Source organism: Carettochelys insculpta, chromosome 18, assembly GCF_033958435.1.
Source record: "Carettochelys insculpta isolate YL-2023 chromosome 18, ASM3395843v1, whole genome shotgun sequence".
NCBI lineage: Eukaryota > Metazoa > Chordata > Testudines > Carettochelyidae > Carettochelys > Carettochelys insculpta.
In genome coordinates, this window is record NC_134154.1 from 29677785 (window position 1) to 29698502 (window position 20718).

Genomic DNA, 20718 nt, shown 5'->3' on the forward strand with positions numbered 1-20718 from the left:
CGCAACAAAGAAAATAATGCTTTAGAACTGTTAGTTCTAAATCATCAAGAGGTTACCAATGAGAAGTTTCAAGAACCTATGAAGCTTTCTTACAATTCGAATAAATTGCTTTGTACAAGAAAAGAGTTCTGACATTTCTTGCTGCAGAAACTGACTTTATACTGAAATCTTTCACAGCAAGTCCACAATCTTCAATTATACATATTTTAACATCTTATTTGAATGTTTAGTAAGTGCTTTATTATTTCCAGCAGTTTGAGAAGTCCCATACTCGTTCATCAGACTGAAACATCCAAGCTTGTGGCATTAATGTCTGATGGTTCAGTGTCATCTGCCAAAATAGCACTTCTCGTAAGGGTTCAGGCATTCACGACTACTGCTTTCACCAGTTATTTTGTTTTATACTTATATGGTACTCTTCTCAAGAAAGGAAATAAATTTAAACTTTCAAATAATTGAATGGTTTCATTCAAATGCCTTTAAGGCATGCAAATGAGAAGAATATGAGATAATGTTGTCCCACAGACATACTGACAGAGCCTTACAATTCCGGCTCTGGGCAGCAAAAAAAAGAAGATTCACACATCTCCCCTTGCTGTGGCAATTTAAAAAGGTACTTAAAGGATGAACTCAAGTTTTGGTGTATTTTTTGTCGTCAGTCTAGAATGCAAACTCTTTAGAACAGAATCAGTGTTTATTTGGACCCTACTACTGCAACTTGAACAATTCAGGAAAATACTAATCAGAATGGACTTGGTCCCCTAAAAACTAAACTGTGAACACTGGAGTTAAAAACAAATGAAATAAGAGACTATAATGAAAAGTAGTATTGCAGAGAGGCCCATAAAAGGAGACCCTCCTCAAAAACAGGCTTAGGAGAGTTCAATATACCATTTCTGCTCATGAAAGATCTGCAACTAAGTTCAATCCTAGTATTTTTAAAGGACTTACATTCTTATATATGGAACTTGCATCTGTATGCCTCAAGAACAGAGATGCACAAACCACATCTACCTTGTTGAAATGCGAGGTTTTTAACCTCCGGCTGTGAAATATTCATGCATGGACATATTGGTAAATACATCATGGCTAAAGGATACAGGAGCAGAATCCAAAAGCTCCAATTTACACAGAGAATTATTTTACAGCTTTTGTACTTCAAGCCATCAAGCTCCTGCAGCTGTTAATACAGCAAAATACAGTTACATGTTTCTCTAACTGGTGTTCTTTGACACTAGTTGCTTGTGTCCATGCAGGCTCACCACATGCACCAGTGCCAGGTGGTTTTCATTTAGCAGTACCCCTAGTGACCCCTGGAATGATGTCTCCGTAGCATGTTATAAGGAACGCTGTGTGCTCCCCAACAACCTCAGTCCCTTCTTGCCAGAAAATCTGGCAGTGGGGAAGGAGGGCAGAGTACAGAATAGACATGAGCAACATCTCTCAAAGAATACCAGTTACAGAAACCAGTAATGTACATTCCACAGCAGGTGACTCCAAGAATGCCTCCCAGAAGTTCCAGGGAGGGAAAAATGGGAGGATAAGGAGGCCAAGTGGAACTTCAGTTTTGCTAGTTAATAATTCAGTGTCTTGAAGGTCCAGAATGGGCCTAAGCCTGCTCTTGGCCTTGGGGATGAGAAAAGAACTCCTTGTTGCTGTGGTCTGAAGGAACAGCTTCCACTACTCCTATCTTAAGGAGCCCTTGGCGCCACCTGTTCACATAAACGCTGGTGGGAAGGGTGCCTGAAAAAGGACTGGGAAGGAGGGGAGGGGAGAGTAGTTGAAGAGTGTAGCCCTAAGAGGTAACACTGAAGACCCAGCAGTCCAATTTAATTAACCTCCACACTGGGAGGAACCAGGAAAGGAGGATGGGGAAAGGAAAAAAAAACCCAGGGAGGTATGGATCTGCAGACTTGACTAGAAAGTCACTTTGAAGTGTCCTGTCAAACTGGCTGGATGGATGAGCCATGCTGTGTTGCTGGGAAGAGTGCCTCCCATAGCCTCTGAATTTCTCATGAGGGTGTTTTTGATGGAAATTGCTTGCCTGTCTGTGGTCCTGTTGAGATTTGAACCTCTTACAAGCAGGGAGTAGGACATAAGCAGATGCCATGGTTCAGATGGTTGTGTCCACAGTGTCAGATGCTACCTGAAGAGCTGCCCTAGCTGCTGCTATGCCATCATGGAAGACCATCTTCAACTCCTTTTTGGACTCCTGCTGGAGGGAGTTCTCAAACTTGGCCATGTTGTGCCAAAGGTTAAACTCCGATCACCCCAAGAGAATCTGATGATCTGCCACCTTTGTTGTAAGTTGGAGAAGAAAAAAACTTTTTGCCCAAATGAATCCAGCCTCCTGCAGTCTTTATTTTTTGGGGTAGTGCCCAATTGGCCCTGTCTCCCTCTGTGGTTCACTGCTTCCATTACAAGTGACATGAAGGACAGGTGAGCTGGAGTCCCTGGAAGGGACTTCCTCTCTACTGTCTTAGAGGAAGGGACAAGGATGATGAGGCTTGCCAAAGGGCACGAGTAATTTTAGCCACCCCTTTGTGGATGGGAAATACCAACTCAGCTGATATGAGACAGGGCACTGAAGAGCAAATCTGAGGTCTCCTCCAACTCTTCTGCTTTCAGGTTCAAGTTGGAGGCAAACCACTTGAGCAGCTCCTGGGTGAGCCTTCATGTCCTCTGGAGAAGCAAGGGTAGGGAGCCCTACAATAGGTTCATTGGGAGAGGACTAGGAAGATACCCCAGCCCTTGGTGCTGCTACTGGGTCAGAAGGTCCCAGGACATACTCTGCTTTGCCCTGAGGGGCTTTCTAGGCAATCCTCGGTAGCTGAGAGAGAAACGGCCTTCTAGGCAATCCTCGATAGCTGAGAGAGAAAGGAGTCAGTCAGTCTCTCCGAGATGCAAGTTACCAACTGGCCTAGCTGGGGGACTTACACTGCTTAGAACACCATAGTGCTGGCCATTGCACTGGTTGCAATACCACCGGTATGGACAGATCCACTGAAGGTGGTAGGTCCACTGATGCCCAACAGGCCTTGATCAGTGCCTAGATGGGGGCTGGTCTATTACTGTCTGGTGACTACGACCTCCACAGTGCCGATTCCTATCCAGAGCCTGGCGTTGGAGACCAACTGTTGTGCAGGGGGCTGCCACAGGGTCTGCTGTGATCAGTGATGGCTGGGGGCTGGTGAGCACTTTATGAGCGGTGCCGTGAAGTCAAGTGGGACTGGGAGGCAGAGGAGGTCTGGTGCCAGGAAGTGCCCCTATAGCACAACACCCTGGGAAGATGGGTCTCCTTCCCTGGAGTGGTCCTGATGCAGTACCCAGGGCTCAGTAATCTCCAGGTTCAGTACCCATAATCGGGTGGGAAATGTGTGGCTTTGCAGGTTGGGACTCCCATGCTGGGGAACTGTGAGACCCCTCCCTCCTGTCTGGGCTCCCAGCTGCATAGCTGCAGGGGGTTTTTGCAGGGTTTGCCTGTCACAGCCCAAATTTTGCTGACTGCTTGGAGGAGAAAGCTGTCTGAAAGAACAGCAACAGCATTAGCTGCAGCGAGAAGTGTTCCAGCACCATCATTGGCAGCAAGAAGAAACTGAATGGGAAGGAAGGGGCACAGCACCCTCTATACTGTGCCATGAAGGTGATGCTTCAGGAGTCACTGGAAGCACAACCCTACAAGTACTGCTAAGGAAAGCACTTCTGGCATGGGTGCGCTAAGTGCAACACGGATGTGAACAATCACTCAGAGAGAGTGATAATACTTACTGTTTTGCTTTATTAGGAAGCAGCCCAGAGATTTTGGTAAATAACCAGGTAAACAGGCAGAGTTGCAATAGAAAAGCTGAACATACAAAGAAGAGCAGAAGCATTAGCAGTTTTACTTACATGTGGAGGGAAAGGCTGCAGCCTTGTTATGCTCTCTTCTGGATATGTGACTTCTCCCATTGGGAGGTAGGGTTTCTGACCCGATCCAGTCTCATACATGGACATAGGTCGGCTACCTCGTGCAGACGGTCGTCGCTTTAAAGAAGAATGATTGTTGGGGTCTGTGTATTCAGAACCAGTTTGGACCTGATATATATTGGTTGTGGCCTGTCTTCTGAGGTTCGTATTTTCACTCTGTAGTGTTTGAAGCTGAAAAAAATGTTTAGCAGTGGGACTTTGTTTTTCTAAAACAAGCATACTGAACACACAAACACAGGCTTGTCATCTTAAGAAAAAAATCCAGCTAACTGTTGCTGGATTTATTATTATTTTTAAATGGAATTTGCTGTCTCACAATCTGCTTCACTTGCTTAGTGTAGGTCTAGTAGATTTATTGGCGTCAGTTTGAACTTAGTTGTTTTAGATGGGATCTAAGTTAAAATTGGTTCTTAAATGGCCTTTGCAGTTAAAAGTATAATATCTGTTTCCAGGCTAGCTGTACTTTTACATATTTTTTCATTACGACAAAGGCCTTTTGAACAACAGAAAAAAATTCTTTTCAAGCAAAGCACTCCAGTTCAAGCAGTTACTATAGTAACTTAAAGATGACAAATAAAGCCTGCAGCATGCAAACACTAAAATTATAGCATAGATACAGCATAAAGAAAACCACAGCTTGCTTTGCAAAGCTAGAGGACAGCATAAAGTTTATGAAAATAGGATATCAGCTACTGCTTTTTAAGAATCATGATTTTAATAATAACCATCTGTGGGTAAGGAAAAATGCAACAATTTAAATTTTGTTATTTCAGAGATTTTCTCAGAATAAGTTTGTTATAGTAACACATGAAGAAAACTGCAAAAATGTACCTCTTTTCAAACAACATGCGGAGCATAAATGTGTTAAACATTGGGTGGCCTTTTATTAGGAATCCCAATGTTCAGTGTTTACTTGTTGTTTGCTTTTTGTCATGTGACCCTTCAAGTAAACTGGTCTATACTGTGAAACTGTAGTCTGCCTGACACTGTGCAGGACTCGTAAGTGAAGATTCTGACCAGCACCCTGATTTCCATTTTAAATATTTCCATACAGTCTGTCATATCATGTAGTGTGTGTTAAGACCGAAGGATCAGCGAAAAATCAACATAATTCCTTAAAAATTTGACATTTTAATACACACAAGCAGGGCCATGCTGCTCAATTTCTTTCCCCCTTTATCTTCTACCACGTATTTTATAAACCTGGTATGATGTAAATTCAATTGTCTTCTGCTATTCTTCTATTGTCATAGTAGGTCAATTCACCACCATTGTCCAAATTCTCCACCCTGTCAAGATTTAAGTTAGCAGACAGGTGCAAGTGTCAGGAAGTCACCTGTTTTTCACAAGAACACCCATTCAGTTAGAAGGGTTTCCATTCGATCTAGGGAGAACCTACCCACAAGCGACACAAAATCAATAGTAGCTCTGCCTCTTTTTTAACTGGCATCTTTTTCAAGTAACTGAAGTAAGAGAGCTCAGACCAGCAATGGGGAACCCAGGTTAGTGCGTGGGCTGCATGAATGGCCTTCCATCTCAGTGGTCCACACGACCGTCAAAACAAAGTCTCCTGGATTAGTTTTGCTAACTGCGCTCGCGTATCTATAATTTGCAGTGTGCCAGCTGGAAGCACAGCACTACTTTGATTGGATGCACATGGCTCTCAGTTAACATTATGCACAATCTTGTTTTACATGTGTCATTTTAGAAATACCAGTAGGGAAAAAAACCAGCAGTATCTGGCAGCAAAACGTCTTGTGGCCTACACATAGAACTGTGATGGGCTGCAAGTTGTCCATCACCAGTTCAGATACATAAGATACATATCTCAGACAACAAGAGGAGACAGCATTCTTAGTTTATATAAAAATCCAATAAAGCTATGCCAATTGAGAGACTAAGGGTCATTTTCCCACAGGAGTTCTGGCTCCTTTTCTCTGCTCAGCGACTGCAAAGCACTTAGATTCTGATCACGAGTAGCCAGCAGAAAACACCAGTCACAGGGCAACCTCTTGTTGCCTAAAGCTACTGCAGCTAGGTGCTGTGCTATCTATTCCATTTCCCCTTTGGGCAGAGGGTAAGGTGCAGGAGGCATCTCAGGGATGGCTGGGAATGGGTGACAGGAGATGGATCTCTTGATTGCCTGTTCTGTTCACTCCCTCTGGGGTACCTTGCACTGACCACTGTTGGAAGACAGGAGACTGGGCTAGATGGACCTTTTCTCTGACCCAGTGGGACCATTCTTAGGAGCTTTGATCATTGAGAAACCTATGCCAGTGACAAATTACAGCAGCCCCATCACTGTTCTAAACACTGCTGGATCAAAGGCCAGCACAAACTGATCCTCTAAATGACTGGCTTTCTGATGCTAAGCCTCGCATCAGAGTCAGCTCTGCTGCACAGGAAAACCTGGTTCTGCCTCCTCACACAATGCTGCATCAATGTATTAAAATCTTAATGTACAATGCAGGGGTGGGGAACCTCTGGCCCACAGTCTGCATCTGGACTGCAGCTTGCCTAGATCTGGCCCTTGAGGCTCAGGGCTCCCCTCCCCAGGAACCAGCCCATGGTGGGATGGGGACTGTGGAGCCCCAAGCCACACAGGCTGGAGTCAGGCAAGACAGATCTAGCTCATGGGCTTTGGTGGCTGGTGGGGGGACAGGAAGCCACTCTGCGTGGCACTGCTGCTCACTGCTGTTCTCCCAGTGGGGGAAGGAGGAGCAGCAGTGCTCCCAGGCACTGTCCTCAACCGCTCTGACTGACTGGAATTCCAGCCAATAAGCGCAGTGGAGAGCGGTGCGTACAAACAGCACAGGGGTTGCATGCCTTGTGAGTCTCAGAGTGCTACACATGTAAGCTGCACCCCCAACCATATCTGTACCCCACACCACCATCCTCCTGCACCTAGACCCTCCCTCCCAGACCCATCAGTCCCACCCTGACCCCTCCCTTCCAGATTCTGCACCCCACACCCTCCTACCCAGACCCCTACAGCCCTGCCCACGTCTGTACCTCCTCCCACCCAGACCCCCACCCCTCTCCTGCAGCCCCTCCTGGTCAGACCCCCACATCTGCAGCCTGTTCCTGGACCCCAACTCCTACCATCTACCCAGTCCTGCACCTGCCAGCATCCAGACAATGCCCAGTGTCCAGCTACCCCTGCACCCTCCTCACAACTTAGACCCCAAACCCAAGCCCATTTCCTGGCAGACCTCTTCCATGCATTTGTGGTCCAACCCCTGAGCCTACTGGGGTCCACAAATGTACTAACACTGGTCCCCCTCAGAGTCTGGATGTGTCTGTGAGGGAATGAGGGGAGTGGCTCTTTTTTGTTTTTCAGTCGGAGACCACATTGTGAGGGGTTTTGTTTTGTTTTGGGTGGGGGGGGGGGAATGACAGTTTGTTTTTCCTTCTCACTTTTGTGGCCCGATTGATTTTTCTGTTAGTCAGTGGCCCCTGACCCAAAAAAGGTTCCCCACATGGCTACCACCCTCCTACAGGAAAAGCATTCTCTGGGTTAGGTTCCTCAGAGTGTAAATTCATCTCTAAACCAAAAATTAATGAAAATTATGCAGGCAATTGGTTAATCAGAAATCCTGCAAAATAGTGAAGAAGATGCCTTGGGTTCCTCTATAAATTTTGGGTTCCAACAGAATTCTTAAAGGCAAAACCATGCAACTGTACATACAAAGGCCTTCTTTGTATGCACAGATGTGATTTGTATCAGCTGTTGCCAGCCTCGTGAAAGAGCAACTTGGACAGTAATGGTTGAAACCATCTCCCAATTGCTCAGTTTATCAGGTTAGGGATAAAGCAGAAGATATTCTCAAGCCATGAATTAGACTAGCATTAAATCCTAATGGCTGAGAGGCTGCAAACACTCCAGGCCCTTGAAAGCTGCACCACTGCCCAGTGTCCTCATGCCAAGACCCTAGAGAAAGCAGGGAGAACAAATCTTCCTAGCCCTCATTGAGGTAACTCTTGAGTTTTCTTAGGAAAGCTGACAACTCCAATACTGTAACTGGACAGCACCTCTTGGCTGGATTTTTCTCCGATTACAAAATACTGCAGTTACAATTATATGCCATTTCATAGCTGCATGATTTCAAGCAGGACTGGTTATATGTCAATTAACTGAATTCCTTCCTGAAAATCTAGACAGGATTTTTCCGGGACAGCATGGCAGATACAGGTTGAACCTCTCTAATCTGGAACTCTGTCATTCAGTGCCATCTGTAATCCAGCATGATTTTAATTACCTGGATGACCACCTATCATGGGTGTAGCCAAGTTTCCCACGGTCCCATAAAGTTTGTTTACAGCCACCAGTCCTGGCTCTCAGTGTTCTGTGCTGTTGTTTAGCTCTTATTTACCCCCAATGTCTTCTAAGAGCCCATTAGGCAGTGGAAGTGTTGGTGATGTGCTACACAATACTGACCTCCCATTGTCCAGCAAATTCTCTTGTTTGGCACCAGTCAGATCCTAAGGGTGCCAGATGAAACAGAGGTCTAACCTTTGTATTCCAGCTAAAGGACAGATAAAAAAACCCCAAACCACTGAAAAACCAGAACCAAAACCAAAACAAATCCACACAGAGTAAGCAAAATTATTTATAGATTTTGACAAGGAATGCACATGTACACTGACTCACTGCAAAAGTACACAACTATGTATTAGGTATCAGATCCTACCTCACTTATTTGAATATTGGGTGACTAGTTAAATTCTAGAATCTTAGTAACTTTCTAGCATCAGTAACGGATAGTGTTCAGACAGACACTGCTTATGCACCATGAAATGATGTGATGTAAACTGTTCTCAAATTATTGTGGATCAGGATTCTCAAGGGGGCTGGCTGGGTGTTAGACTGGTGTGGCCTAGGAACAAAGCCAAGCCCCTCCACTCAGATTATAGGGCCTCTATCTGGGGCTGAAACCCTGGGGTATTTTCCCCTCCCCGTCCAGGGCAGTGGGATTTAGTAGTAGGCTTATGCTTTGGTCCCCACTCCTGGAGTCACATAGTAATTTTTGTTGTCAGCAGGAGGTCATGGTGCAATCAAGCATGAGAAACCAGATCTAGGGGTCTCTTCCATTTTCAGCAATTCTATTTTCGTGGCCAGCAATGAACTTCTGTACCTTAGCTTCCAGTCACTCTGTTTGGTGGTCAACATCCCATAAAGCAGTCCATGTTTTCTTAAAGCCAAACAGATACCTTAGGACTAGCTATTACATGCTTGCTAAGACAACTGATTTGTTTCTGGCCTGTAGGGACACAGTGGCTTTGTCTACATTAGGGTTTAAAAGTCTGGTAGCCTGGCTTTAACTTGGCATAAGTATAATTTTAACACGTGGTAAATTGGTCTTGCAAAAATTACACACTTTAAAAGTGTGTATAAGCACATCACTTAACGTGTGCTTAGCACTGTACCTTTTATCATAGTCTGCCCAAAGGCAGTACTGTAGGTTTAAAAACAGCTGTCCTACTAAATATGGAGATGGTAAATTTTTATTTTAAAGTTCCCCTTGTGTCTACTCCACTGTAAATTCTACTTCCTCAGATCTAACATGGGGAGAGGAAAACAAATATAGATCTCCTGTATACAAAAAGACTGAGGCCATGCTATTTTAAAATGTCTCTTCCCCTTTTAATGGGGAGTGCCTTTTCAACCTTCTGCTGACCTCCACTAGCCCTTATGACTGGAATAAAAAACAAAAGCAGAAGGTGCACTTTAGGGCTGCCTGCTAGGAGCAGTTTCCAAGTCTCAAACAATTGCTCGTTTTGTAACATGACAATGGAACAAGTTTATTTTAAAAATAATGGTTTGGAATTGAAGAAAAATAAAGTAGGTTGAACTAAAAAGTTCCTGCCACCACCTCCAATGAAGGACAAATCATCAGGAGTTTGGCTGGCATATTATATATATAAATTTTCATACCATCAACTCCACACTTGTACTAATTTGTCAAAATAGTTAAACTGGTCTTCACATATGGCCTTATTTTTTGTTTATGTAAAAATTAACCCCCTTAGCTGCAGGATTTTAATTTAGCTGATGCTACTATACTGGTTACCTTTTTCTGCATGAGTCTCAATTCTTCACTCAAGTTGATGTTCACCTTCATTAACTGCTGAATCTTTACTTCAGAAGCTACCAAAGCATTTTTAACTTGCATATATTCTTGTGCTGTGACTGGTCCATCTGACAAGTCTGAATCCAGGCTCTATAAATGCAATAAAATAGGTAAAACGCTTACCACATTTCTTTAGATGAATTACTGAGGAAACTCAAAGAGCACACTTTACACAACTGAAGCTATGGACCATCTCAAAAGAAACCTGCTGTCAGTGAATTCTTAGCTTGTTTAGATCCAATACTACTAACCTTGGGATTTTAAACAAGAAATTGATATTGTTTAGTAAAGATTTCGGTAAGTGTGCATGAACAATGAGCATTTTATATTCTGGCTCGTTAACAACATTAGTTTATGAGATAGAACAGGATTCTTACATTCTATTCCCCGTTCCCTATCTTACTGCATTATTTCAGCTTTCATTTGTCCACCTGTATTTATTATTTCCCGGATAAGCAGATGAGATTTAATGCAAAAGTATTTTGAGATATTCTGATGAAAGGAGTCACGTGACATGATACACCCATTGCTGTAGTGTTTCTGTATTTGTATTTGTGTTGTTGGGTCCAGAGTTTGTCTGCAAATAAGAAATTCTGTATGGAGCTCATTTTCAGAGTGGACCTGTTAATGATTCACTTATAAATGCTTTAAGTCATATTTTGTGATCCTGCATAGAGATTTTTATAGAATGTGGGAAACAACTATGAAATTAAGTGAATAATCACTGAGGACCTAATCCTATGAACACTTACACATGTTTAACTTCATTCACATGAGCTCTTCAACTGATTTCAAGTATTTGCAAGAATATCATTAATACATCTACCTTCTGTCTGTTTGCTTTTGCTGCATTTGTTTCCAGATCTATATCTTCATCTGATGCAACACTGTCATAATCAGGCTGGTCATTATCCTGACTCTCACTATTATGCTGGCTGTTGATAGCTTTCAATATCAGTTCCACATTTTCTATAAACAAAAAATAGTTAAGTTTAGGATTTGTATGCAGAACAGTTTATTTTATTTAACATTAGAAGACTACAGCCTTATGCAAAGTAACATGCCTAAGTGCAGCCTGCCAAGCACCCTTTCTGATGAGCAGAAAGGAATGAATGGCTTAGAGCTGTTGGTAAAGACATATCAGACAGGCCGTCTACCACTAATGCCCAGGGAGGAACATGCCAGAAAGGTCCTTGTGACTCACTGTGGTTACACTTTTACTCTACAGATTGCCTTCTTCTTTAAGAGTGTAAGAATGCTCCTCCTACTAAAATTGGAGCACTGGTCCAGACTGACAGACACCCAGATCCTCCCTCGCATTCAATTTAGCTAGCTACTAAAAAGGTGTTACAGTTACTAGTCTGTTACTCACATCAAGGAGATAGCCCGTGTGCATGTGCATAATATACGCATGTGTCAAATTAATGTTACATTATCAATAACTGCAGCATTTGGCTTATCCCCCTGCACAAAATCCCATGTAATTCTTTCATGTATAACAAGAGTATTTCAATAAGACCAAAAGAAAACACAAAAAGAGAAGTGTTAGGACAGGAAAAAAAAATCTTGTTTCTAACAGAAAAAGAAAAACACAGTTAGCCCCATGTAGTTTGATGGGATTATCTATGCCTAAAACAGCCAAATCTATAGAGAAAAGTTAATTATGCGGTCTTCAATTTTATTTCTGTCACTTCCTTGAAGCATTTAGACACCTTCAAGTAATTAAGGAGAATCAAGTTTAACTTAACACACTTTATGCAGTAAAGAAAATATGGTACAAAACAAGAAAAATGCCAACACAGATTTCACTACAGTAGACCCCCAGTTTACATGATTTCAACTTATAGTAACAGAGAGATAGTTGTGCTAGTCTATATACTATCAAAATAAAAAAGCAGTCCAGTAGCACTTTAAAGACTAACAAAATAATTAGGTGATGAGCTTTCGTGGGACAGACCCACTTCTTCAGACCATAGCTATACCAGAACAGATTCAATATTTAAGGCACAGAGAACCAAAAATAGTAATCAAGGTTGACAAATCAGAAAAATATAATCAAGGTGAGCAAATCAGAGACGAGAGGGGGCAGGTGGGGTTAGTGGCAGAAGGCGGGGTCGGGGGGGAGTCAAGAATTAGATAAAGCCAAGTATGCAGAAGAGCCCCTATAATGACCTAGAAAATTCCCATCCCGGCTCAAACCACGTGTTAGTGTGTCAAATTTGAATATAAAGAGAGAGTTCAGCAGCCTCTCTTTCCAAACTGTTGTGAAAATTCCTCTTCAGTAAGACGCAAACTTTCAGGTCATTAACAGAATGGCCCACTCCATTAAAGTGGCGACTGACAGGTCTGTGAATCAGGAGTGTTTTCATGTCTGTTTTATGCCCATTAATTCTTTGTCTAAGAGAGTTTGAAGTCTGTCCAATATACAAAGCATCTGGGCATTGCTGGCACATGACAGCATATATGATGTTAGTTGAGGAACATGAGAATGTGCCCGTGATTCTGTGAATAAGCTGGTTGGGTCCAATGATGGTATCTCCAGAATAGATATGTGGACAAAGCTGGCAATGGGCCTTGTTGCAAGGAAAAGTTCCAGGACTGGTGTTCCTGAGGTACAGACTGTGGTTGTTGGTGAGAATCCTCATAAGGTTGGGAGGTTGTCTGTAGGAGAGAACATGCCTGTCACCTAGGACGGTTTGGCGTGTGGCATCCCAATTAAGGATAGGTTGTCGGTCTTTAATAATGCGCTGCAGTGGTTTGAGTTGGGGGCTGTAGGTAATGACCAGTGGTGTTCTGTTCTTGGCTTTTTTGGGCCTATCTTGGAGCAGCTGGGTATTCATCTGGCCCTGCTGATTTCTACTTATACTTTTCTTGCAATAATGGGAGTTGAAATCATGAATGGTGGGGAGCTGGGAACTAGGCAGCAGCCCGGCTCCCCTCTGCTTGTGAGGGCTGGAAAAGTGACCAGTGCTGCTGCTGCACTGGCCAGTTTCCCGGCTCCCATGAACAGCAGGGAGCCCAGAGCCAAGTGCAGCAGTGCAGGTCAGTTTCCAGGTTCTTGCAAGTGGAGGGGAGCTGGAAGCCTGGCTGCTGCCTGGTTCCCAGCTCCACACCATTCTCAGGGGCCAGGAAAGTGTCCACTGCTGCTGCACCTGACTCTGGGCTCCCCGTCACTCGCCAGAGCGGGGAGCCATTTGCAGCCAGGACCGGGGGGACCCAAAGGCAGCATGGCCCCTCCCAGTCCTGACTTATGCAAAATTTGACTTACATGTGGCTGCCCAGGACCACAAGCTATGCATAAGTCAGGGATCTACTGCATTCAGTTGGGTAATACAAGCAAATTGTATAATAAAATACCATCTTTTGGCATCTCTTTAGAGAGAAACTATTGTACTTAAATGTTTACTTCAAATCTCCAGCACTGGAACTGCAACTGTGAGCTTACTTTTTGAGTTGCGTTTTTAATGGTTATACTTCTGGATGTCAATGAACTGCAGATATGCTCTAACAGCACAGAAAGTGAGCATCTGTAGGCAACCTAACCCTTAGCAAGTTCTCAAGGACAGCAGAGTCCCACATTTCGACAAAAGTCTATAACCCCTATCACACAGGTATTTTCCTGATCATCAACAAATACGTGTTAGAGATAGTTGCAAAACTTCGGGCCTCCAAAGGCTGAGGAAGCTAACTGAGGAACTCCACAGACCGCTGTTCTAGTCCATCACAGAGGACACTTCTGGATTGTGTACAAGTCTCAAGTCCATTTTGTTTGACATAACACCCTTAATATTCAAGTCTTCGATGGGTTGAATCTCTCTTGTCAGACTCTCTGGTCTGGCAACATCCATAGTCCAGAATGACTTTATTTAGCCAATGTTCACCTATCACAGTTGTGGCCAAATTTCCAGTGATCCCATAAAGTTATACATCCAACAGTCCTGGCTCTCAGTGTTCTGTGCTGTTGTTTAGCTCTAACTTACCCCTTATGGTCTTCTAAAAGCCCAGTAAGCAGTGAAAGTGTTGGTAATGCTGCTAGCGAGACAATACTGACTTCCCGTTTGGCAACAGTCAGGTCCCAAGGGTGCTGTACTAGAGAGGTTCCACCTGTACAATTAAATTTTACTCTTGATCTTAAATGTGCTATTATCAGCAAACACTACTTGCCTCTTTACATCCATTAACTCATGCACCCATCATTTTTCACTAATGAGTTTAATCTGTTTACTCATTTCAAAACGTGATCAAGCCACATGAGGTACTTCTGGATAATGCTATGGTAACACTGAAATTACAGATCTACTGATTCAAGTTCAGAAGGCAAGACAATTAGTCAAAAACGTTCACCTTTAGATCCAGTAACAGGATTCCCTTGTTGTCTTCGCTTGGCATCATTTAGAATATCAATAACCAGTGTAGCAAATTCATGGGCATTAAACCGAGCTAGTTTCTGTCTTCCCTGAAGCAGAGAACATGGTTCAAAGAATTACAGAGAGTGCACAGCAATTTCTGGGCAGAACTGATACAGAGTGACACCCTTTATGCACCATAATTAATTTTTTTTCCAAATCACATCTAATCTAATCTTTGTGTTTACATTATAACACCATTCTCAAAAGTTTTTAAAGTGTCCCGCAAACATTCAATTTTACTAAAATTGCCTACAAAGATGACTTCCTAGAAGCAACATTAGTTTATTTACAATAATTATTTATTAAAAATTAACCTAGTGCTTTATATAATACAATAAACCCTCAATTTAATGGACTCACAAGGGGAGGGGTGTCCGCTAAACCCGGATATCCATTAAATCAGAGTGTTTACTATGATCCAACCCCCGCCAGGCTCCACCAGCCCCTCCACCACTACCCCCAAAATGCCCACTACTTACTGCCACACAATGAGCCGCCACAGTCTGCCACCACTGGGGGCCCCACTGCGCGTGGCTACAAAAAGCTGCACTGTGGCTGGAGGCTTCGCTGCGTGTGGCAGCAATGCTCCTGCCATGGCTGGCAGCCGTACTGTGGCTTGCAGCAAGACCTGCTGTCACTAGAGCCACCACACACACTTCCCACTGGCGGTGGGACACATACAAGTGCCGTCTGCCCATATGCGCACCACCCCTAGTGGGAGGAGAACGTGGCGGATTTGGGGCAAGAGATGTCAGGTCCGGCTCTGCAACAGTAAGTCCATTGGGGTTGGGGGGTGAGGCAGGAGGGTATTTAGGATTTTATGGATCCCAGTTAAGCAGACTTGGGGAACAGGGTCCATTGTTCCTGAAGTCTGCTATATTGGGGTCTGTAAAATCAAGAGTTTACTTCAAAGGCATAGGTTGCACCATCTGCTTAATGACATTTCTGTAGGTACAGTAAACTCTTTCATATTCAGCACTCTACCATCTGGAACTCTCAAATAACTGGCATTTTAACTAAAAGTAAATTTTCACTACTTTTTCTGAAAGTACAGGATAGTGTAAGTAAATACAAATACATGCAACAAATACAGTATAAGTTTATAGTGTACAATAGTACTGTTAGTAAATAAAGTTCTCTGCATATATTTTTGTTTCTTAATATCTAATCTTGTTTTTCTTAAGAGTTATGCATTGCTAGGTATACCTCTCTATAATCCAAAACATTTGACTATCCAGCAACCTCCCAGACCCAGGGGCTGCCGGATATTCAAGAATTTAATGTATTTTACTTACACACAAACTTGTTACAAGTAACACTCAAGATTACTGTAACAGAAAGATTAGAGAAACAGTGCCTCTATTTTCCCTACTTTGTTTCATTTCGTTTCATCATTTTCCCTTTCTCATAACTTCATTACTTTGTGAAAGACTCAAATAAGGGAGAGGACTACTTCTTTTAAAAGTTAGGGAACTGTAACTACAAAACCAAAAAAAATGAGACAGGTATAACGTAAAATTTTCTACTCTTAGCTGGAACACCCTTTAAATTGAGTGTCCCTTTTTCCACAGGTTAATAATAATATATATAAAAATAATCTGAACACCTGAACTATGTTAATAAAATGCTTTCATAACCCTTGCTAACAAGATAACTTACCTGATTCCGTGTTGAGGAATACTCAGGATTTACAGGGAGAAAAGGGACAAGCGTTGTCTCAGTCACCAGTGTACTATGGTTCTGAGTGGCAAGCCAAACTGTGCAGAGAAAACAGAGCTAGTGTCAGAGCAGCTTTACCCCATCAAACATCTGCTTGTTGAACTAGGTCAACAGATTATCGTTTCAACATGAAAAATAATCAAAGTCAAAGGGACTTCTTCTTCTGGGAGTTCTCTCAGCAAAGTAATTAGTAAAACATTTTACACCCCAACACAAAACTGACTCATTCCATGTAGTAAAAATTAAGTACCAATCAAATCCTAAACAGAAAAATTACTTAACCTACAGCATTTAGTTACACTAGTATCTTATGTGTAAGATAGTGTTTCAAATTTTAACTATGTATATATTCCAGAGAGTTTTATTCACCTGCATCTGTTTCCCGTCTGTCAACTTCATCATACACATCCATAGCAAGTTCTTCAAATAAATGGTTACTTAGCTAAAAATAGGAATGAAGTGATTAAGGATTAGGTAACAAGAAATTAAGGACCAAAATATTCTGATGCTGCATAAAGCAGGTGTGCATGTCTGCATTCAAGAGATAATCTGTTAGTTTTGCAGCCCATGAAGCACTAACAGATTAACAGCCAAACTGCAGCTGTGGCATTTAATTGTCAAAGTAGCATCTCATCCTGCTGGTGCTGCATCTAGACAGATCAGCTCTGTTTTACAACCAGGCAGCACAGATAAAGCTGACCTTTCCCCGCTGACCTTCTAAGAGTTCCTGTCCTTCCAATAATAATATACTGGTGGAAAGGGAAGGAGATATTTCCATTATTAAGTGAGAAGAGCAGGCTTTGTTAGTACTTGTTCCACAATTTATTCCTAACACAAACAGTTCAGGAGATATGCTTAGGCTGGGAATGAGGGACTTGCTGAGAAAGTGACAATTGTGTAAACCAAAGTGTCAGGGTTACGACTAGCAATTTTATTCAGGTAAGTGCCCCTGGGGCCTCACAATGGCCAGTAACACAAACTGCTAATGAAAAACTGCCAAAAGGCATGACCAAATGCAGCCCTACTTCCCTCCTTCAAGACAAATAGGTAGGGTCAACTTAACACCTTTCCTGGGATCTGACTTCATTTACAAGGAAAGTAATAAATCCCACTGCTAATGACCCAACACACTCAGGCATGGCAGCTCCTAGAGCAACCCCCCGGGCTGATTGGCTCAAGACTTTCTCTAGCCATAGAGGGGTAGCTGTGCTAGTCTGCAGCTTCACAAATAACAAGGAAGTTTTATCCACAAAAGCTCATGACCTAATAAATTTGTTAGTCTCCAAGGTGCTTATAGGACTGCCTCTTATTTGTCTAGCCACAAAGTTACTCCGAACCTTATGTCCAAGGTGGAGTTAACAACTACAATTAAGGCAGCAAGAGTACACAATTCTATCTGCAGGGTTGTAATACCTGCTAGTAGAGTGGGTTTAAATGTGGAGATAGGGTTCAGTTTTCGAGGTTTGTATGCAGATGATTTTTTTTCCCTCTGCTGCATTTTATTCTCCAGACTTATTGCCCAGTTTAATTGGAAGTTTCACTGCCATCACTATAATGTTTGCAGAAAACACCACGTTACTGCATAAAAGTCATTCTTCCCCAATTTGTTAAATTTTCACACTCTGCATGAAAGTCAGACTGAAATCATTCTTCAAAAAGATCACAAATGACATTAGGAGCAGATGCCACATATTCTCAACCTGTCTAAGCAGGAATTTGGCCTGGGTAGTATTTTAAAGATACTAGATGAACTAGTATTAAAGGCAGATGGATCAGGCAAACACTAATAGAGCTATTCTTACTTTTCAAAAAGTGAAAGACAAACAAAATAATATTGGAGCATCTGGTGCACGTGTGGAACACATGAAGGCAGGATAATATAAAATTAAAGGTAATGAATTTGAGATAACATTATGAGGCAAAATCACAGACCTTCTTGGCAGCTCTTCCTAGACAAGGCAAAAATAAATTTCACCTCCCATCCACCAGCCAATACTGAGGGCTTTTTATTTACTCCTCTTTCATTTTCAGTTTCTTGCCATATTTTCCTTTGAATTTATCAGTTAATATGGCAGTGGCATTTGCGCGTGCAGGAACTAACACAAAAGCACACTGCATTATGACGTCAGTAACCATCTGGGAGATGAAACACAGAGGTTTGTCACATTACTGAGACTACACTACTCAAGTCAGCTTTACTTACAGACTGGAGCTTCTTCTTAGCTGCTTTTGCCAGTTCAGACAAATCTAGACTGCTATGAAAACGAGAAATGATCACTGTATCTACAAAGATACCAGTGTGAACAGCAATTCTTTATTACTAAGTTCCTCCATAAAAAGACTGTTCGTTCTCATTAGACACATCTTTGTAACTTTCCAGAATGATGAATTTTTTCCCCAAACTCTAAGAAGCTTATTTACACATGCAAATTAATCCAGAATAAGACAGTGTAAATTTAAGGCAGATTCCTGATGTTCTCCATATGCAGATGCTCTTATTCTGGAGAGAGCGCATCCACACTGCTTTATAAAAGGAACAGCTATTCACATAAACCAACCCTAGGAGTTTAACTTACATTTCAAGTGTATGCATGTAGTGGTGTTGTAGCTATTTTGGTCTCAGGATATTAGAGAGACAAGGTAGGTGTAATAATACCACTTATAAGACCAACTTTTAGTGAAAGACAAGTTATTGAGCTACACAGAGCTCAGGTCTGGGAAAGGCACTGCAAACATCACAATTACATATGAGATGTAACACCTAATTTTGCATAAGTACTTAGCACAGATTCTAAAGCAGTGTTTCTCAATCTTTTTGAAACGAGGCATCAGCTTGCTGCCATCCTAAACTGTGTCAAGGAGATCTCAGAGACTGGCACTAGTTCATCAACCAGTTAAGAGATACTGTTCTATGGGACCATTCAAGGTGAAATGACTTGTTACCACTCCTGTAGTCAGAGCACAAAAAAACCCAGGGGTGATAGTGGTTAGTGAGTTACAGATTGCTGTAATAAAGACACTGGATTTATGGCTTATTAAGTCCATGATTTTTAGTTAGCGTTTAAGTTCCCAGGGTCATCTTTTGAAAGCATTGTGCAGGTTCCTGTAAGGATGCAGACTGACAGGTCAGATACAGAGTGACTACTTGTCAAAAGCATTCACGCTGTTGCCAGTGGATGTTTTTATCTTATTTACATGAGAGTGTCCATTTGAGAGTGTAGTGATTGGTTTCTCCCACAGTCATTACTGAAGCATTTAGGGCACTGCATGCTGAGGTAGACGTGTACGATCTAGGACCTCGAAAGGTGTGTTGGGGGGGGGGGGGGGGTGTCAATCATTGTAGCAACAGCTGCAGGTTCTGTTGTTCTGGCAGGAACCTGTGCTGCTCTGATCGGGTGTGTACAAGTCTGTTGGGGCAGGTGGGAGGAGTTGGTTCTGATGAAGCTGGAGAACTTGAGGGTTGTTTGAAGGCCAGAGGAAGGAGTTCAAGAAAGATTTCTTTCTGGACAATCCCCATGGAGTTCTAGTTGTACTACTTTGATGGTATCCCTTGTGGGTTCCGATGTGTGGTGGATGATGACAACTAAGGGTGTGTGGCTGGAGGGGATTTTGTTGTATTTCTGTATCAAAACATTCTCTTGGGGTGTTTGTGTGGCCCATTCCAGGATATAATTTGCACCTCTCTGATAGAGCGTCCTTTGTTGGTCAAAATGGTTTTGAGTATGTTAGGGTGTGTATCACAGACAGTGATATCCGAGTGCCTGGCTAGAGATAACAGACTGCTTGGTGTGTTTGCAGTCATTACTATGAAGGTAAGGATGGTGGCCTGTGTGTTTCTTGTATATAGTTGTTCCAGGACACACAGAATCAAGGGGCTATCCTGCATATCTAAAAAGGTAGAATGTGTTACAGATGCTGAAATGCTCCTAAAGGGAAGTTTAAAAATAATCTCTTCTGATCATGCCCTAACATATGTCCTGTGACCTGAAGAATAGCTGTAATTAACTCAAAATATTATTTTACTTAAATGGTGGTAGAGGTGGGACCACCTGTTGGATAAATGTGTAAAAACACTAATGCCTCATCTCAAAGTTAACCACAACTGACACTGTAATGACTAACAATGAAGCAATTCTCTGTTATTAGCTTCCTGTCTCAAGACAGAGGGACAAACTGCAAATTTTGTGGTTAGAATAAAAACAAAGAACATGAAAGCCCAGATGCAAAAAGTCAACAAATTGTGAGCCCACTGTATATTACTGGAAGGAATCCCTCCAGAACAGACATAAAATCCTTTCAGTAGAACTTCTTCCAAGCAACTCTATTAAGAAAAGACTCAAATAAGGTAGTGTGAGGAAAGGCTCTGGGTAAGTTCCTGCAAGCAATTATCCTGGAGAGGATAAAAAGGAGGAAATGCCCAGTGGAGAGGAAACTAGACAGCACTGAGACAACAAAGTCCTACTGCAGGCTATATGACCCAATATGTAATCTTG

At 42.5% G+C, this 20718-nt stretch overlaps 1 protein-coding gene across 11 annotated transcripts in view; it reads right to left on the minus strand.

Moving 5' to 3' along the window:
* The window catches only part of GIT2 (GIT ArfGAP 2), a 62072-nt gene that overhangs the window by 11747 nt on the left and 29607 nt on the right, over positions 1–20718 (minus strand). For 7 of the 11 annotated variants that reach the window (XM_075013101.1, XM_075013097.1, XM_075013098.1 and 4 more), the window contains exons 9-15: positions 18429–18480; positions 16595–16667; positions 16166–16263; positions 14442–14553; positions 10924–11066; positions 10038–10187; positions 3889–4137 (exon numbers count right to left, since the gene is read on the minus strand). In XM_075013101.1, the coding sequence (XP_074869202.1) occupies positions 3889–4137; positions 10038–10187; positions 10924–11066; positions 14442–14553; positions 16166–16263; positions 16595–16667; positions 18429–18480 (877 nt within the window). Of the gene's footprint in view, positions 1–3888; positions 4138–8404; positions 8493–10037; positions 10188–10923; positions 11067–14441; positions 14554–16165; positions 16264–16594; positions 16668–18428; positions 18481–20718 lie in introns of those variants that run through there. The other 4 variants (XM_075013104.1, XM_075013095.1, XR_012648056.1 and 1 more) reach the window with 3 other exon arrangements.